This window comes from Schistocerca gregaria, chromosome 3 (assembly GCF_023897955.1).
Source record: "Schistocerca gregaria isolate iqSchGreg1 chromosome 3, iqSchGreg1.2, whole genome shotgun sequence".
Lineage (NCBI taxonomy): Eukaryota > Metazoa > Arthropoda > Insecta > Orthoptera > Acrididae > Schistocerca > Schistocerca gregaria.
Genome location: NC_064922.1, coordinates 530,018,760 through 530,038,391, shown reverse-complemented (window position 1 = coordinate 530,038,391; position 19,632 = coordinate 530,018,760). Strand labels below are relative to the sequence as shown.

The window sequence follows — 19,632 nt, the reverse complement described above, 5'->3', positions numbered from 1 at the left end:
TTGTTCTGAAATGGTGTCCAACAGCTTTCCATCATTATATTGCAATAACGTTAGTCTGATTTTTTCAAAACATGACTGCAATAAACACACATAAAAAACCATGAGCAAATTTTATATATCTTTCAGCTTGTTTTAGGCGAAGAAAAGACTTAAAAATAAAATGCTGATGCAATGAATTAGCAAGAAACAGCTGGTCCCCATGTATTTTCCGCTGGTCACCTCCAGTTTTGTGTAGAAATAAATGACGTGAATAAGATGTCATACTAAATGTCAACTATCTCAAAACATTAATGATAGATAACAGATGCTCCTGGAGTTGTCGAACGTACAGTGATGGTGTCCACCTTTCGACCTTATGAACACTCTCTATTAAATAGGGCCTACCTTCCAGAGCCTGTAGCGTTCTTGTTCTCAGGCTCTCTCTTCCTTATCCTATGTCTTTTCTTTCATTTTTCTTCAGTGCAGACAATGTCACCTTCGGCCTCTTCTACACAACTTACACCAACATTTATCAAGTCTTGCAGTTTTACTGTTATATTGTCTGTCTCAGTAACTGCAAGCTCTTTCATAACATCTGATAATGTTTCCCTAATTTCAGGAAAATCTCTGCTATCTACTGGAATTACACCCATGTTTTCGCCTTACATTAACTGTCTTACTGAAAGTGAAATAAAACTTCTAAAAACTTGCTCAATGGGTGCAATATTAGTATTATAAACAAGCAAACTGGCAGCAATGGTTGTAAGATGTTTCAAATCGTTTATTACAGCAAATCAATTTAAGCTACTGCGTGCCCACCTTCAGTGCTAAAAAAGTATGACATAAAATCAGACATGAAGATCTTATAATATATTACAGATATTAGTCACAATGAGTACATTACTGTTATGATACATGATACATACCCAAAATTAAAATCTTGAACACTCATAAAATAAAAACAAATATTACAACTTCAAAATGGTGTCAATACAAAAGAACATAACAGCTAATGAACAAATGTTAAACTGAGCTTGCAGCTTATACATGCAGGAAAGCCAGGTTATTATGTTACATAGGCATCACAGTGCCCTCTTTATTCAAATAACACATTACATATGATTTTTTTTTTAATTGTCAACATTTCTGAGCTGTTCCACTATGGAGAACTCATATTGGAAAAACATATGCTGGCTTCCTCACACAACTCAATTCGGTATATTTGTCAGTAGAAGTCCAAGAGTTAACATCTTGTGTTAATGTTCATTCAATATCCTATGGAATAAGAAAAGGTTTTCAAGTACACAAAGAGAAGTATAAGGAGCTCACCATCATCTTGTACCACTATGAATAATACTTTCTTCTGGCTGTTGTTAAACTGTGCTTTGAAGGTGTACGCTCATCTACGAGACCAATTTGGTATGAATTCATTTTCTCTTTGGTCTGCAGAGGATAGCATGTTTGGGAAGTGGTAACTATCATAGAAGTCTCCATGACCCTTCATCTCTGTTGCAGGGGGGGGGGGGGGGGAGGGGGGTAGGCTAGGGTTAGATATTATGAGATTATTGTTGAGCTATAATTGTAGGCAGCGCTAAAATATATTAAAGCTCCTGTGTTTAGCAAGTAGAGTTCTAATTTAGTGGTTAAGCTTTCTAATAGTTATCCTATGTTTTTTTCTTAGTGGTCCTGTTCCGCAAGTGCCTGCTGACGTTAAAATCCCTGAATAATATTTAAGCTGGGGATAACTGTTCCACAAGGCTTGTTACCTCAACACACAATTGACCATGGTTGGCTATTGATTCTATTATTGCATCAAGCGGCACTTGCTTTCTAAAAGTGTTTGAATGTATGCAGACTCATCCAGATGTCTTCTTGGTATTTCTTCAGTTTTTGCAAAAGTTACAGTAACTTCTGACATGGGGAAGGTAATCACCCAATGTGCATAGAAGGATAAATGCAAGGAAGATCAGGAACAGTCTCAGCGACATCATGGTCATTACATACACAGTGTGCGTTCAGAGTGGTTCAACAATGGGGAAGAAAAATAACCACACCTTTTCAAACGAACCATCCTGGCATTTAACTGGCACAATTTAGTGAAACCATGATATCTAAATCAGGATGGTCAGACTGGGATTTTAACTGTCATCCTTTAACTGTCATCCTCCCAAATGCGACTCCAATGTGCTAAGCACTGTGACACAACTGAGTGTTGTCCTTGTACCGCATACAGGCTCATCTGCATTCAAAGTGGTGGTCAGACTGGTTGCAACAACTACAGTATTTACTTGAATCTAAGCCGCTCTTTTTTTCTGGTTTTTGTAATCAAAAGAACCGCTTGCGGCTTAGAATCGAGTGCAAAGTAGGTGGAAGTTCCGAAAAATGTTGGTAGGTGCCGCCACAACTAACTTCTGCCGTCAAATACACAGAGTGGTCAGAATGTGTGAAATGCTTGTAGGGATGTTACAGGGCAGGTTGTACTGAGACATAAATGTTAAGAAAGAAATTCGATACATTGCTCCGTTTCCGAGTTATTTAGCATAGAATTTAGCCAATCGGGGCGTCGCGCGCTCGCATTCAAGCGGTGTTGCCCAACAAGTGCTTTGTCTCATTAGTTGAAACTTGAATTCACACGTGCGACGATCTGATTGACTAACTTCAATGTTAAATAACTCTGAAACGGCGCAGCATATCGAATTTCTTTCTTAACATTTATGTCTCAGTACAACCTGCCCTGTAACATCCCTACAGCTATTGGTTGGTTGGTTGTTTTGGGGAAGGAGACCAGACAGCGAGGTTATCGGTTTAGGGAAGGACGGGGAAGGAAATCGGCCATGCCCTTTGAAAGGAACCATCACGGCATTGGCCTGGAGCGATTTAGGGAAATCACGGAAAACCTAAATCAGGATGGCTGGACGCGGGATTGAACTGTCGTCCTCCCGAATGCGAGTCCAGTGTCTAACCACTGCGCCACCTCCTACAATTATTCACATATTTTCTGACCACCCTGTATGTAGCGCTACACAGGCACAAAGATAAATACTGGCGCCAAAACCTCTGCGTCAGTAAATAAATTTATCCAACGAAGTAAATAAAAATTCCGTATTGTTCATTTTCGAATGTAGCAGCATTTCAATTTACTACGAAAATCCGACTGGCAAGACTGGGATGTTTGTCAATATGGCCAACTCTACGTTCTGAATTTTTTCCTACCTGCAAGAAGAGATGGTTGCTAATAGGAACTTTTATGAATTGTGAATCACATGCAGTATTCTCTTCACCATAAGAATAATACGAATATAAACATTTTGCCATGTATTGTTTTGTGTTTGCTGCCATCTCAATTAAATCCTGTCTGCCTAATAAACTACGAAACTAGAGTGAGGCAACAGCAAACGCGGGAGAATATACATATGTCATGTTTATATTCGTATTATTCTTATGCCTAATAGTGATACAGTCAGAAATGAAGCACGGCAATTGACTAGATTTTTAAATCTAAGATTACTCTAATTTCTGTGCAGAATGTAATGTACTAAAGAGGTGTCTGCAAAGATTTTCAAATGGAGAAAATTTTTCGCTAAACTCTCATTCAGAACATCATCTATCATACGCAGTCTATTATTTGGTTTTTGTTGATCATTATCAAAGAAAGCAGCAGTGTAAGCAACAACAAATAACAGTCTCTTGCCATGGTTTCGCTAATGAGACAATTCCTGTCCTTTTTTATTGTAAGCGGCGGAAGTGCGCACAAAAGCAAGCTGTGCCACAAGCGGCGACAGGCCGTAAACACTCATTATCAGAATGCGACAAACAATGCACAGTACAGTAATGCATTTTCAGCTGAGTGAGGTAAACACTTATAACAAAGGGAACGGCACTTATCAGATCTAAGAAAAATAAGCAATCAATTCAAACCAGACGAAGCACGTGGAAAAGGAAGGGTACCCGTATAAATACGGACGGAGCGCCTGACGCATAGCAATGGCTACCTGGTAAAGCTTAACTGCTGAGTTTATCACTCGAACCAAACTACTGTAGCTGTATCGTCGTTCATTCGACCTAAATTGTGTCTCTCATTACAATGGACCAACTTTGTTTCGATTTGGAGGTGCGGCCTAAAACTTTTCTCTCCCCTTGAATTTCGAGTCTCAAATTTCAGGTGCGGTTTAGATTCGGGAAAATATTTTTTCCTTGATTTCGAGTCTCATTTTTCCTGTGCGGCTTAGATTCGAGTAAATACAGTAAATTACATTTTGGTTTAGGTATTTACTTTGCTATTCCTTTCTCATTATTTATGCAGGGTTTTGGCTCTAGTTGGAATTTTTCAGTTTAAACATCTGAAGGTGATAACTGGGCTAGTCTGTGACTTGACACCTGTGACACTTTCAACCAATGGCTGATGCTGGGCTGTGGATCTGCTCCATTTTGGGAGTGCATCTTGGTTGATGAGCTTGTCTCTGATGGCGCTACAGGAAGCAAATCTCAAGGTTATTCCAGATGCACAGTGTTGACCTCTTAGCTACTGCTATAGTTTGGGAGTTGAGGTGGTTGGTGAAAATGATGCATGAATCTGTACTGACTGCCACAGTTTTGGCACAGAGCATATGGAAGTGGTAGGTTTTTTGCCATTATATCTGCAGACAAATGGTTCACTTTAGAAGATAGTGTAACACTACCTTCTGCAGCATATGTAGGAGATTTCAGCATACCTGACATACATATTGATCAGTGACATCATTTCTGTAAGTACAATGGGAATGGTAGGAACACACGTGTGAGTATAGTATGCCTGATATAGATGGATGGTTACTGGAGTTCTCTGATCACTAGGCAGTGACCCCAGTGAATACAACAACCACAGAACAATGAGTGGTGGAAGTGGCAGAACTTTTTGTTACCACTGAGGTAAAAGGCAAGGTGTGCAAATTTTTATTGGATATGGGATCAAAGCTATCTGTAATCATCTGTGGATTGCTCTGTCCTGGGAATATGAGCCTGCCATGTGTGCAATGGGTGGACATAAAATAGTACACTGAGTTTTACAGTGGTAATTTTTGTAATTAAAGAGAATAGTTTACAAGCAAGAAGAAAGTACTTCCCCGAATCTATGGCATTTATAACACCATTCACAGAGTAGTAGTTGTGGTGTTCAGTCAAATACTGATTTGATGCAGCTCTCCACAATTGTCTATCCTGTGCACAACTACTGCAACCTACATCAATTGTAACTTGCTTACTACAAACAAGCATTGGCCTAAATCTACAATTTTTACTCTCCGAACTTCCTGCTCTTGCCAAAGTGATATTCCTTAATGCCGCAGAGTGTGAGCCACCAACAGATTCCTTCTTTTAGTCAAGTTATGCCACCAATTTCATTTTCAATTCAATTTAATGTCCCCTGCCCTCATATAAGGTGACTCGTGAACAAAACAATGCCCTCTTCTTTTGAGTTGAAATACCCCCATCATATGTCAACATTTCCCACATTCAGGCATTTGTGAAATTGGTGAAAGTCATTGCCAAACTGTCAACTCCAAAGCCTTGCAGTGGCAAGAGACAGTAGCAAATACATTAGCATTACCTCCAAAATATCACTTAGGACAATAAAGGAAAAAAGACAGACTGCTACTGTAATAAAGCTGGCACACTGAGTAGAGATAGGAACAAAAAAAAAGATTGTTATGCATTTAGGGTTTGGCCAAAGCATCCTTCAGAAACAGACACACATTTGTCACAGTAGCAAGCACAATTCATGCACAAATGATCACCATCTTCAGCAGCTCAGATCAGAATGTGACTGCCACATAGTACAGAAGCAGTAATCTGGAGGTTGGGGAGGGGAAGGGGGGGATACAGGGTTATAGTATAATCACAAAGTGATAATAGTGCATTACAAAATTAGCTATAAAAGCTGAATGAGGCAGAAAAGGCCAGTGTTTCAGTGAGAACAGCTCCACAAGGATGTATATTACTGCTCAAGTGCTTGCCCATACCCTAGAGAAATAACCAACAGACAATACCAATACTATCATTCAACCATACTAAATCAAAAAAATATGATGCACACTGTGGGAAACACTTATTTCTGTCATGTGTTACAGGCAGAGGTGTCCTGGAAAAGCCCAACAAATGTAACATTGAAATAGCTCTCATCTGGTTAATTAGAAATTAAGTTGGCTAATTTGGCAATTAAGAACACAAATTCAAGTGGCCCACCGGAGACAATGTCACCAAATGCATTCTTCATTTGGTTTCCTAGAACCGAACAAGAGGGCAATACAAAAATTGGACACAGGATGGCATTAAGGACGCAAAGGATGAACAGTCTTGCACACTATTATCTATGCTATGAAAATGCAAATCATGCCAACTGCAGCTGGCATGCCACTTGAATTTGCATGCACAATGACACGAATGGCTAACATCAGTGCTAATTAAATAAAAAAGGTATAAAAAATGGTAATGGAAATGTTACCTGGATTATATTATGTAGTTAAAATGAAGTACACAATGCCATAGACCAACACATAGTTCCAAAACACTGTACCAGAAACTTCTCTTGAACTATACAGTTCAAACTAAATCCACAATACCACAACACCACACACAACTCAACAAATCTGGTATCTAACACTTCACCAGACGTATACACCTAAAAGCAAAGTCCACAGTACTACAAAACCACAACTCACCCATATGATTAACATTGAAAATCTCACCTTATCAACACCAATGTACGAGTAAACAACTCCACAACACCCACCAATCACAATCTGACACAATTACCAACAACTAACAAAATGGTTCAAATGGCTCTGAGCACAATGGGACTTAACTTCTGAGGTCATCAGTCCCCTAGAACTTAGAACTACCTAAACCTAACCAACCTAAGGACATCACACACATCCATGCCCAAGGCAGGATTCGAACCTGTGACCGCAGAGGTCGCGCGGCTCCAGATTGTAGTGCCTAGAACCGCTCGGCCAACCCCTGCCGGCAACAACTAACACCACTACTCAAATATGTAAACAAAATTATGCACTAACACCAATTTCAATAAGCACGAAACACAAAATTATGCACAAAACATATACATAAAACAATAAAAAATGAAACCAAAGTGTCATCAACTCGATATCTCAAGCCCCATGTGTAGACTTCTCTAAGCAGAAACCCTTTCACATAAGATGCTTCTACAAATCATGGAAGAGTTTTCAGTGAGTTATTAAGGGATTTTTTTAAATGTGTTTGGCGATTTTGTTATGTCTGTTTAGTTTGGTGTTTGTTGTGGGAAAGAAGACTAATTTTTTTAACTGCTTTTTCGTTAGGTAGAGAGAGGTGACAGTGAAGTTCAGGAACATAGCATTACACTCCGAGTTGGGTTTTGATATGATGCGAGTTAAACAGTTTCTACAGAAGTCAGGTCTTATTGCTGAATATGTTAGATTTCACGTCTGTGGCAACAACACAAGGTTAATGACAGTTCCGGTGATCCGGACTAGGAACATGTATATGTGGCATTGTCAGAGAGAGAGAGAAAGAGAGTTTTGGTTTTATTCTATAGCAATTGTGATGCTTTTCGTGTTGTATATCATGGTAGGTTGTCTGTGTTTTAATGGGTATTGTGAATATGGGTTATTTGGCTTTCTGAGTTGCTGGGGATTTGGTTCCACTTTTTGGAGTTGTGAATGTTGCAATTTTTGTATCAACAGCTGCAGTTGAGCTATGTAGGTCAAAGGAAACTTCCAATTCCACTTTTGGAGTTGCAGGTGTTGTTTTCTTGGTATCTGTAGCTGCAGTTGAGCTATAGAGGTCAAGAGAAGTGTCAGATTCCTGTGGTTTTGTTGATGTAGCAGAGTGCTGTATTTATATATATATATATATATATATATATATATGCCTATTTGTTTTGGGGTGATGCAGTGTTCTTTTATAGTTGCATATTTAGTTTGCCCCCACCCTAAACCCCCAATTTTCCATGGTTTTGGTGGGAGCATGCAGTGGCTTTACTGTCGTCATTTTGTATACACTGGAAGTAGCCATTTCTGCCGCACTGATAACGTAACCATCCCTCATGATCACTGTGTGAGCGATACATAGAGAGTTGCATTACATTCCTAGTGGTATCATTCAAAGCCAGTTCTTGAATCTCTATTAACAGACTTTCTCACAATAGTTTACATCTATCTACAAGAGTCTTCCAGTTGGCTTCCTTCAGTGTCTCTGTGACATTCTCCCATGGATCAAACAAACCTGTGACCATCTGCACTACCCATTAGTCCTATTTCGTACAGGTTCCACAAACTTGAGCAACATTCTAGAACCGGTCGCTTGAGTAATCTGTAAGCAATCTCCTTGCAAACTGATTGCGCTTGCCCAGTATTCTACCACCGAACTTAACACTACAACCTGCTTTACCCATGACTGACACTATGTGATCATTCCACTTTATATCCCTACGAAGTGTGGCACACGGGGGAACATATGAGTTGGCGGATTTCAACAGTAACAGTCATATGATACTATGTTTTTTCATTTTGTTAAGTGCACAATTTTACATCTCTGAACAATTAGAGAGAGAGAGAGAGAGAGAGAGAGAGAGAGAGAGAGAGAGAGAGAGAGAGAGAGACGTGTCTGCATGAAAAATCAAATAATTCAAGGTAAAGTTGCACCTTCTTGTTAGCTAGGCCTAACCCATGTCACATATGAGAATATTTGGAAATGCTCAATATAAACATAGCAATGAAGAAATATATTTTTATAAAATCAGTAAGTTAAGTATACTGACAAAGTGTCTCACAGGCATTAATGCTGAATGACTAACGCAGAATGAATATAAATGCTCCAATTAAACATAAATGAGGATTGGAGAATCCAAGTACAGGTAGACCTATTAATACTTATTTCAAATTGGTATCACCTTCTTGAGTATAAATAATCAATGTGTCTAAGTAAACATTTAGGTAGCAATAAAATTAAAACATCATTTGAGTTACGCATAAGTTAGAAACATAGCAGTTCAGTTTTTACTATTCATTATTCAGGGGCCTTACGATAAATTCATTGCCTAATTTGTCTTATCTAACCATACTCAAAACTTAATTCCAATTATAATGCACATAAGAATGACAAATATAAAACAGAAAGAACTAGTAACAAAATAGTTTTTTTCAGTGCAAATTCTATTAGCATGGAAACTATATAGGCCTAGTGTGGTACCACTAACAATTCTACTGAGGACACTTATCTAGCCATGGACTTCACTACCAGAACTTGCACACTACATTGTTCATCATAACTTATTTACCTAAACAGCACACATCAGATTATCGAAAATTTACAATGGTGATCTGAATCAATGCTAGTTCTGAAATGGTGTCCAACAGCTTTCCATCATTATATTGCAATAAAGTTAGTCTGATTTTTTCAAAACATGACTGTAATAAACACACATAAAAAACCAAGAGCAAATTCCATATATCTTTCAGCTTGTTTTAGGCGAAGAGAAGACTTAAAAATAAAATGCTTGTGCAATGAATTAGCAAGAAACAGCTTGTCCCCATGTGTATTTTTCAGGTCACCTCCAGTTTTGTGTAGAAATAAATGACATGAATAAGATATCATACTAAATGTCAACTATCTCAAAACATTAATGATAGATAACAGATGCTCCTGGAGTTGTCGAAGGTACAGTGATGATGTCCACCTATCGACCTTATGAACTCTATTAAATATTGCCTACCTTTCAGAGCCTGTATCGTTCTTGTTCTTGGGCTTTCTCTTCCTTATCCTATGTCTTTTCTTTCGTTTTTCTTCAGTGCAGACAATGTCACCTTCGGCCTCTTCTAGACAACTTACACCTACATTTATCAAGTCTTCCGCTTGTACTGTTATATTGTCCGTCTCGGTAACTGTAAGCTCTTTCGTAATATCTGATACTGTTTCCATAATTTCAGGAAAATCACTGCTATCCACTGGAATTACAACCATGTTTTCGCCCATTACATTAACTGTCTTACTGAAAGCGAAATAAAACTTCTAAAAATTTGCATCAGTAGTTGCAATCACACTGTCGCCGCACAACACATCTCGTACAATTACAATACACTCCATAAAAACAAAAGTACCCTCTGCATTACTACCAACAAAACAAAACCGTCTGCTATCAGTTGATACGTCAAATCACTTGTGGGCTCACTTCTCCGTGAAGTAACATCGTTGGCGGTCGACCTAAGATTCTTTCACAAACGCAAATCTTCAACCATAAATATAATATAGTATCTATGGTCGAAGACGCAAATGCGATTTTTTTTTTCTCATGTTCAACATCCAAGCTACTTATTTCTACTCCTGAACTGCTTCACTTCGCCCTATACTACGTAGTAGTTACCCGAAATAAAACGGTAACTTATATCTTAACTATGATCTGAAATCTTGTAGTAGAATATCAGGGAATTAAAATACAAAGTAGATGAGCGTTTTGTTTGTTTAGAAGACTTTGAAATTGAGGGTGGAAAAGAGTACTTTGCCTATCTGAACACCATATAGTCACTGGCATGAAAAATGTAAATGTAAGTGGATATAAGCTTCCAGCACATGTAATTAGGGGCCCTTTGATGAGAGGAGGAGTTGATACATATGTAAAAATTTATCACAGGGGAAAAAATTTAGGAACTAAAAACTTCTCTGTAATGCAACATACAGAAGAAAGAGCGTGTGAGCTTAAACTAAATAATGATACTTTTATAATTGTAGATGTATATTTGTCCCCATTCGGAAATTTTCAGCATTTTTAAAAAAAAACTAGGATTCTCTGCTGTACTGTCTGTCAGACAGAGGGAAGCAAATTAGTGTTTGAAGGGATTTCAATGAAGATTTTCTGAAAGAGTCCGACATAAAGCTTTCCCACAGTCTAACTGTGGTAGACGTAAGCAGCACACTGATTGAAAATATCATGAGTGATAAAATACCTGTGGTTATGAGGTTAAGAAAAGATCCTTTTCTAGGGTAGCAAGAACAGAAAGAAACCAAATTTTAAGAGAGGTTACGTTTGAGACAAACCTTCAGTTTGAGAAAGAAACCAAAAAACATAATTCTTGCTTATTACTTCAGCATAAACAGCTACTCGTTAAGAATTTTCAACAGTCAGCAGATATTTTAAATGTACCCAATTTTAACTCAGTCAGTTTGATATGTCAGCTATCTTTATTGTATCAAAATATCTGAGGACTGAGAAATAAAATTAATGAATTAATTATCTGTATAAATGAATTCGAGCCTTCAAACCCAGCTGACATAATCTGTCTCACTGAACATCATGTGGCCACTGATATAGAACTTTTAAGTGTTACAGGGTTTAGATCAGCATCTCACTTTTGTAGATCAGAAATTGAGTAACGAGGAGTTGCAACATTCTTTAGGAACTGTCATAAATTTAAGAACATAGACATTCATAAGTTTTGCCTAGAACAGCATATGGATGCATGTGCAACAAAAGTAGAATTTCACAAAAAAATCCTTCATAATATTAAGTGTTTATTGAACACCTGCAGGTAACTTTAATCTGTTCGTAAACCACCTTGGTTTCTGGTGATTTCAATGTAGATTTCCTTAAAGACTCTTCCAATAAAAACTTGTTTGAGTTAGTAACACCATCATTCAACATAATTCCCACTGTAAGGTTCCCCACTAGGGTAGCCTATTGCTCACAAACAGCCATTGATAATATCTTTAGAGAAAAGTCCAATGAACAAAATTATATCACAAAACCAATAGTCAATGGCCTCCCAGATCATGACTTACAGATCCTTCTGTTAAATGTCACCACTGAACAGGATATTAAAATCTGTTAAATCTGAGCTCAAGAGGGTAATCAATAAGCCAAAAATTGATTATTTTAGGACACTCCTCAGAGACATTCACTGGACTGATGTTTACAGTGCTCATGGCATGAATGAAAAATATAGCAATTTTGCTAATAAATTGCTTACCTTATTTGAACACCGTTTTCCCCAAAAACTTACCAAGGCTAGAGCCAAGTACACAAAAAACCATGGATTACTCAAGGAATAGGGGTATCTTGTAAAAAAAAAAAAAAGAAAACTGTATCTGTCAATCCGAAACAATTCCGATATTGATGCTATAGCACATTACAAGAAATACTGCAAAATATTAAAGACTGTAATATGGACATCAAAGCAAATACTTTACAAGGAAAAGATAGTCATATCAGACAACGAAATATATACTATATTGGATATAGTGAAGGAGGAGACCGGTAGAACCAGACATGAAGAGGGACAAATAGCATTAAGAGTAAATGATACATTGGTGACAGATGTGTATAGTGTTGCAGAACTTTTTAACAAACATTTTATAACTTTTACTGACAAGATGGTGTTGTCAGGTTCTGTAGGTGCTGCTATGGAATATCTCAAACCAAACATTTCAAGTAACTTCCATAATATGAATTTCACCCTCACTGCCCCAGCAGAAATAATGTCCATGATAAAATCTTTAAAATCAAAAACATCTAGTTGGTATGATGAAATATCAACAAAGTTAATTAAAGAATGTGATTCTGTGTTAAGTAACATATTAAGCTATCTTCATAACCAGTCGTTTATCAGCGGAATATTGCCTGAATGGTTAAAATATGCAGAAGCTAAGCCACTGTTTAAAAAGGGAGATAAAGAAATAGTATCAAATTTCTGTCCAATTTCACTTTCGCCAACATTCTCACAAATTTTAGAAAAAATAATGTACAATCGGCTTTATAACCATCTTACCTCTAATAACATACTGTCAAAGTCACAGTTCGGATTTCTAGAGAGTTCTGATATTGAGAAGGCTATCTACATTTACAGTGAAAATGCGCTTATTTCATTAGACAAAAAACTGAAGTCAACTGGTACATTTTGTGATCTGTCAAAGGCATTTGACTGTGTGAATCACAATATCTTTTTAAGTAAATTAGAATAGTATAGTATAACAGGAAATGCTGCAAAATTAGTCAAATCTTATATCTCTGGCAGGAAACAAAGGTTGTTACTAGGAAAGAGACGTGTTACAATCTATCAGGCATCATCCAACTGGGAATTAATTACATGTGGGGTCCCACAAGGTTCCATTTTAGGGCCCTTACATTTTCTTGTGTATATGAATGACCTTTCATCAGTAACATTACCAGATGCCAAGTTCGTTTTGTTTGCTCATGATACAAAAATTGAAATAAATAGCAAATCAAGTGTAGTCTTAGGAAGGTCAGCTAAAAAAATATTTGTGGACATTTATCACTGGTTCCTAGCCAATTCTTTGTCACTAAACTTTGAAAAAACACACTACATACAGTTCAGAACTTGTAAGGGGTGTCCCATGAGTATATGCCTAACGTACAGTGACAAGCAGATAGAAGAAGTGGACAGTGTTCAATTCTTGGGATTACAGCTTGATAATAAATTCAACTGGGAGGAGCACACCACAGAACTGCTGAAGCTTCTTAACTAATCTTTATTTGCAATGTGAATTGTGTGCAATGTGAATTGTGTCAGACACAGGGGATATAAAAATGAAAAAGCTGGCATACTGTGCTTACTTTCAATCCATAATCTCACATGGGAAAATTTTTGGGGTAATTCATCAACCCAAGCTAAAGTTTTCCGGGCACAAAAACGTGCAGTAAGAATTATATGTGGTGTAAACTCAAGAACATCCTGTAGAAGCCTGTTTAGGGAACTAAGGATACAAACTACTGCTTCCCAATATATTTACTCCTTAATGAAATTGTCATTAAAAATATATCACTTTTTCAAACCCATGGAATCAATACTAGAACTAAGAAAAATCTTCACAATGATCTAAAGTCACTTGGTCTTGTACAAAAAGATGTGCATTATTCAGGAACACAGATTTTCAATAACTTGCCAGCAGCCATAAAAAGCTTAACAACCAATGAAATTCGGTTTAAGAGGAGCCTAAAGGATTTATTTGTGGCCAACTCCTTCCACTCCATTGATGAATTTCTCAGTAGAACCAACTGATTTATATATATATATATATATATATATATATATATATATATATATATATATATATATATATATATATGAGTACAATATAACTTCTGCACAATTTCAGTGCAGTAATGTGTTCATTCTAAATAAGTGTGTGTGTGTGTGTGTGTAAGTACAATCTAACTTCTACACCATTTCAGTGCAGTAATGCGTTCATTGTAAATAAGTATTATAGTAGTTGTATTACACGTTTATTACCTTATAAATAAATAAAAAGCATTTTTTTACTTTAAATTCAGTGCATTAGTATTTGTAAAATGATTCTTTCATTTAGCGTTCATTAAAAAATGACGATCATTCAACTTGGGCCCTGTGGAATAGTACATTAGCTTATTTGTTTGAGCTGTAAATATTTGTCATATATTGTTTTTCTGACATGCTCTACACCCTGGAGGACCTCCTCACTTCGGATCAATTGGAATGAAAGTAAACCTAATCTAAAAAATGCTTTATAGACCAAAATGAAATTAATCAAATAAAATCTCTTCCAGTAAAGAATGGTCTGTTTGATCATGATGCACAGCTATTTAACAATTGCAAAATTTTAGGGTAGCTTGCAACAGTTACACTGTAACGGAACCCGATGTTAATTTAAAATTTAATGTATTTCATGAGACCTTTGTGAGGATATTTAAAAACAATTTCCTTAAGAAAACATTGAACTATAATAGTAAGAAAGCATCTAAAAAGTTATGCTTTACTAAAGGAATAAAAATATCTTGTGAACAGAAAAGGAAAATACATCTTATAGCTAGAAGGAGTAATGATCCAGACACAGTGAAGCATTGTAAAACCTATCGCACTGTATTTAAAGTAGTTATTAAAAAGCCCAGAAGTATGTGAGTTATGTCTGAGATTAGCACCTCTGAGAATAAAATTAAACAATTTGGAATATTGTTAAAATTAAATAGGACAACTGAACACAGGAAGACTGTATTTCTATCTGACTCAATGAGAAGCTAGTTAACAAGAAGTCAAAAGTTCAAAACAGTATTAATTATCATTTTTAAGTGTTATGGAGAAATAGGTTCCAAATATTCATTAGGGAATGCAGAGCAATTATCAGGATGAGGCAATACCTATGCAATTTGACAAAAGTGAAATCCAGCCCACCTCTATTACTTAAAATAGGAAAATAATAAATTCACTGAAAAATAAAAAGTCATATTGAATTGATGGCATTTCCAGCAGATCACTAAAAGACTGTTCCCAACAACTTGGTAGAATTCTCACCTACATATGTCGTAACTCACTGAAGCAGGGCATTTCGTCAAATCGACTGAAATAAACTATTGTAAAACCTTTACATGAAAAAGGGGATAGGGCTGATACTAGCAACTACTGCCCATTCCCACTTCTGACAGCTTTATCCAACATTCTGGAAAAAGTAATGTATTCATGCACAGCATCACATATTTGTAGAAATTAAGTACTAACAAAATGTCACTTTGGTTTAAAGAAAGGCTTTTCAACAGAAAATGCTGTAATGCTTTTATTGATCAAATATTAAATGCTATGATCTCTCCAAAGCTTTTAAATCTGTGATTCATGGAATTCTTCTAGATAAACTTAAGTATTGTGGTATGATTGGGACAGTGCAGAAATGGTTTAATCCATATTAATTCATATTTAACTAGAAGAATGCAGAAGGTTAAAATTAACAGTACAGCTAGTCTACAAAAAAGTATGGTGGGTCTGACACACCGGTGTCAATGTGTTCTTTTTTCCATTTCCAGGAGTGTATATTAATATATTTATGAAGCTGATACAAGTACAGTAATCACGCCCAACAAACAAGAATCAGCTGATGAAATTGTAAGTAATGATTTTCAGAAAATTGTAGAGTGCTTCTCTGCAAATGGACTCTCACTAGATTTTGAGTAGTCACAGTAGTTACAATTTTGTACAGTAAATGACGTAACACCATTGATAAATATATACTTTGAAAGGAAGTCTGTTGCTAAAACAGAATATTCAAAATTTCTGGAATGTGTGCACTGATGAGAAATTGAATTAGAAGAAACACATTCATGATCTTTTGAATTGTTTAGGTTCAGCTACTTATGCTGTTCGGGTTATTGAAAATTTAGATGGTAAACATATCAGTAAATTAATCTACTATGCCTATTTCCATTGGCTGTTTATGTATGTCATCATAGTTTGGGGTAATTCATGATCAAGAGAAAAAGTATTCATTCTACAAATGTGTGTAATCAGAACAATAGCTGGAGCCTACCCAAGATCACCTTGCAGTTATTTATTTAAGGGACTCAGGATATTCACAGAACCTTCACAGCACATGTATACTCTTACGAATTTTTTTGTTAATAACCCATCCCAATTTTAAAAAAAATAGTGAAGTGTATAACTAAAACACTAGAAGAACGGATTATCTTCACCATTCTGGGTTAAATCTGACTTTGGCACAGAAATGGGTGAATTATGCTGCCACAAAAAAAACTTTTGTCATTTGCCAAACAGCACTAAAAGTTTGACAGACAACCAACCAACATTTAAAAACAAATTAAAAGAATTTCTGAATGACAATGTCTTCCACTCAATAGATAAATTTTTAGATATGAAGTAGTATCTGTAAAAGTAATAATAATTATTATATTGTGTTAGGAAAACATGTTACAGTGAGACATTTCTCATCATTACGAAATGCCGTAGTCATGATTTATGGAATTAGTATTAATGTAATATTACGCCAATATGTCATTAATTGATATTTAATTATAACAATTGTAAAAGGGAGTAACGTGTTTTTGATAAACCTTCAACGTACATTGCGTGAAAGCTGAACTGGCTTCTCCCAAGCTAAACAACAGAAATCCTCAGCCTGGACTCGCAGATGATCGTGACAGCATAACTGTAGCGATATCTATCAGATTCATAGCTAACTTTGAATTCCCATTTCTTTTGGCCCTAGACGCCATGAGTGACAAGAAATCAAAAAGGTATATAATCATATACAAGGTGTTTCACAATTCATGTTACACACTTCACGTGGTTCTAGAGGGGACTTAGTAGATTATGTTTTACCCATGTGCCGACACCTGTAACTAGATGTACATACACGGTGAATCCGTGATGATGTTACAGACTTTGTAGGATGATGCAGAAGAATAAATGTATCGTTTCGAGGTAAGGGTCCCTGTACCAGAAACTCACGAATCGAAAGTTATAGGCGAGAACAATTCTGAAACCTCTGACAGAGGAATACATGTACCGGTACTGTTGTTACTAAGATTCTATGGCAGACAACTTCCAGAGATGGTTGTATGGACCAAAACAAGGAAACGATACACAGTAAACATGTGGTCTAAAATGCATACCGGAGGAGTTATGAGCACTTGCTCATCTTTGATGCTGTGAAACACATTTCCCCTATCAAACAAGTGCTCATAGCTCTTAAGGTACACGTTTTACAGCGCATGTTTCTTAACAATTTTTTTTCTTTTTTTAGTCCATACTACCACCTCTTATGCTGTCTGCACTACAATCTTAGCAACGACAGTACGAGTACATGTATTCCACTGTCAAACGTACCAGAACGGTTTTCGCTTATGAATTTCGACCCATTCGCTTCCATTACAGGGACCCTTACCTCAAATTGATACATTTATCATTCTCCATCACTCTAGAAAGCTTGTAACATCACCACGTAATCGGCCATGGGTTCCCATGTGAAACTTAATCTACATAGGCCCCTTTAAAACCACTATGCCTGTTTCACATGAATTGTGAAACACCTTCTATATGTAAGTTGTTGATAAAAATCAGAAGCACTTCTAGCACTAGACTGAAATCAGAAACCAATCACATGATGCTCCTAGCTCTTGAGATGCGATCTTTGTCTTGGCCAACGAATTATGTGACAAGTAACTCTATATATACGATTGCTGACCATTTCATTAGCGACAATTTAAGTTGTGCTCTTAGATCCCTGTCTAAGTACACCCTCAGAAATCGCAACAGATTCGGAAAAACGGTCAAATACATGTGACGAAGAGGAATATAAATGTCATTTCAGGTTGTTACACTCGCAGAAATTTCATCTGTCACAGAATGGAAGGAATTCACTACTGAGGGAGCACATTCTTATACAGGCTGATCAACCAGAACATTATGACCACCTACCTAACAGCTGGTATGTCTACCTTTGGTATGGATAACAGCGACGACACATTGTGGTATGAAAGCAATGACGCCATAGTAGGTCGCTGGAAGGAGCTGGCACCACATCTGCACACACAAAAGTCACCTAAGTCCTGTAAGTATCGGGGAGGGGGATGATGATCTTTGACGCCACTTTTAATCACGTCCCAGATGCGTTCAGTCGGGATTAGATCTGCCGAATTGGAGGGCCAGCACATCAATTGGAACTCGCCGCTGTGTTCCTCAAACCACTCCATTACACTCCTGGCCTTGTGACATGTCGCATAAACATGATGAAAAATGCCACTGGCGTTGGGAAACATGATCGTCATGAAGGGATCTATATGGTCTACCATCAGTGTACGATTTGCTCCACTGGACCTATGGATGGCCACATAAATGTACCCCAGAGCATAATGGAGCTACTGCCAGCTTCTCTGTGTCTCGCAGTATGAGTGTCAAGGAGCTGTTCCCCTGGAAGACGACGGATTCCCACCCTCGCTTCAACATGATCAAGAAGGTATCAGGATTCATAGATCATGTAACAACACTCTGTCACTGCACCAACATCCGGTTAACAGTGGCACATTCAAGGGTCATCAGCTGCAGAAACCCATTGTTAGGAGTGTTCAGTGCATTGTGTTTTCATACACACTTAAGGAGTGTTCAGTGCATTGTGTTTTCATACACACTTATACTCTGCCCAGTTCTAAATTCTGATGTTGGTTCCGCCACAGTCCGCTGCCTGTCTTGTTTTACAAGTCTGCCTAGCCTGATGCCTGACATCTGTAAAGAGGGTGCTCCCCAACCCTCAACGTATAGATGTGGTTTCCCCTTAGTTTCACCAGCAGTTGAAGACACTCACCATGGCTCTCCTCGAACACTGAACAAGTCTTGCAGTTTCTGGAATGCTCGTGCCAAGCATCCAGACCGTCACAATCTGTCCTCAGTCAAACGCAGATAGATCACGCACCTTCTTCGTTCTCCGCACTGACAGGACACTCACTGATACTCCATGCACTGTCCATGTGTCTGACTAGCAGTCATTCATCGTCAGGTGACGCTGCTGTCTCGGACGGGTTTATGTCGATAGTAGTTTTGTGCTCATAATAAGTAACATCGAATATTGCAGAACATAGTCTGTCACACAAACTTACAGCATGTGTTACAAATGCGAAAATGAAAAACAAATTTAGAATGTATTTATAGACAACTTTCTGGGTATGGCAACAGCACCCCAGAGACATCATAATAACAGTAACAACATGCAACACTCAGTAACCGTTCAAATTGGCATGAAAATTAGAACAATTAGAAAGTCAAGAATGATGAGGTGTTTCCAAAAGCCACATAGCTGTATGAGGGTGCATTATTTGCAACTACCGGTTACACATCAGTATAGATGCTTCTTCAGGTT

The 19,632-nt window shown here is 37.3% G+C and overlaps 1 protein-coding gene across 1 annotated transcript in view; it reads right to left on the bottom strand.

Moving 5' to 3' along the window:
* Window positions 1-10,226, bottom strand: part of LOC126355935 (DIS3-like exonuclease 2) — a 192,000-nt gene extending 181,774 nt beyond the window's left edge. Inside the window, exon 1 of the mRNA XM_050006507.1 lies at window positions 9,725-10,226. Within this exon, the coding sequence (XP_049862464.1) occupies window positions 9,725-9,984 (260 nt within the window). The 5' untranslated portion in view covers window positions 9,985-10,226. The remainder of the gene's footprint in view (window positions 1-9,724) is intronic.
* Between the last annotated feature and the right edge of the window lie 9,406 nt (window positions 10,227-19,632).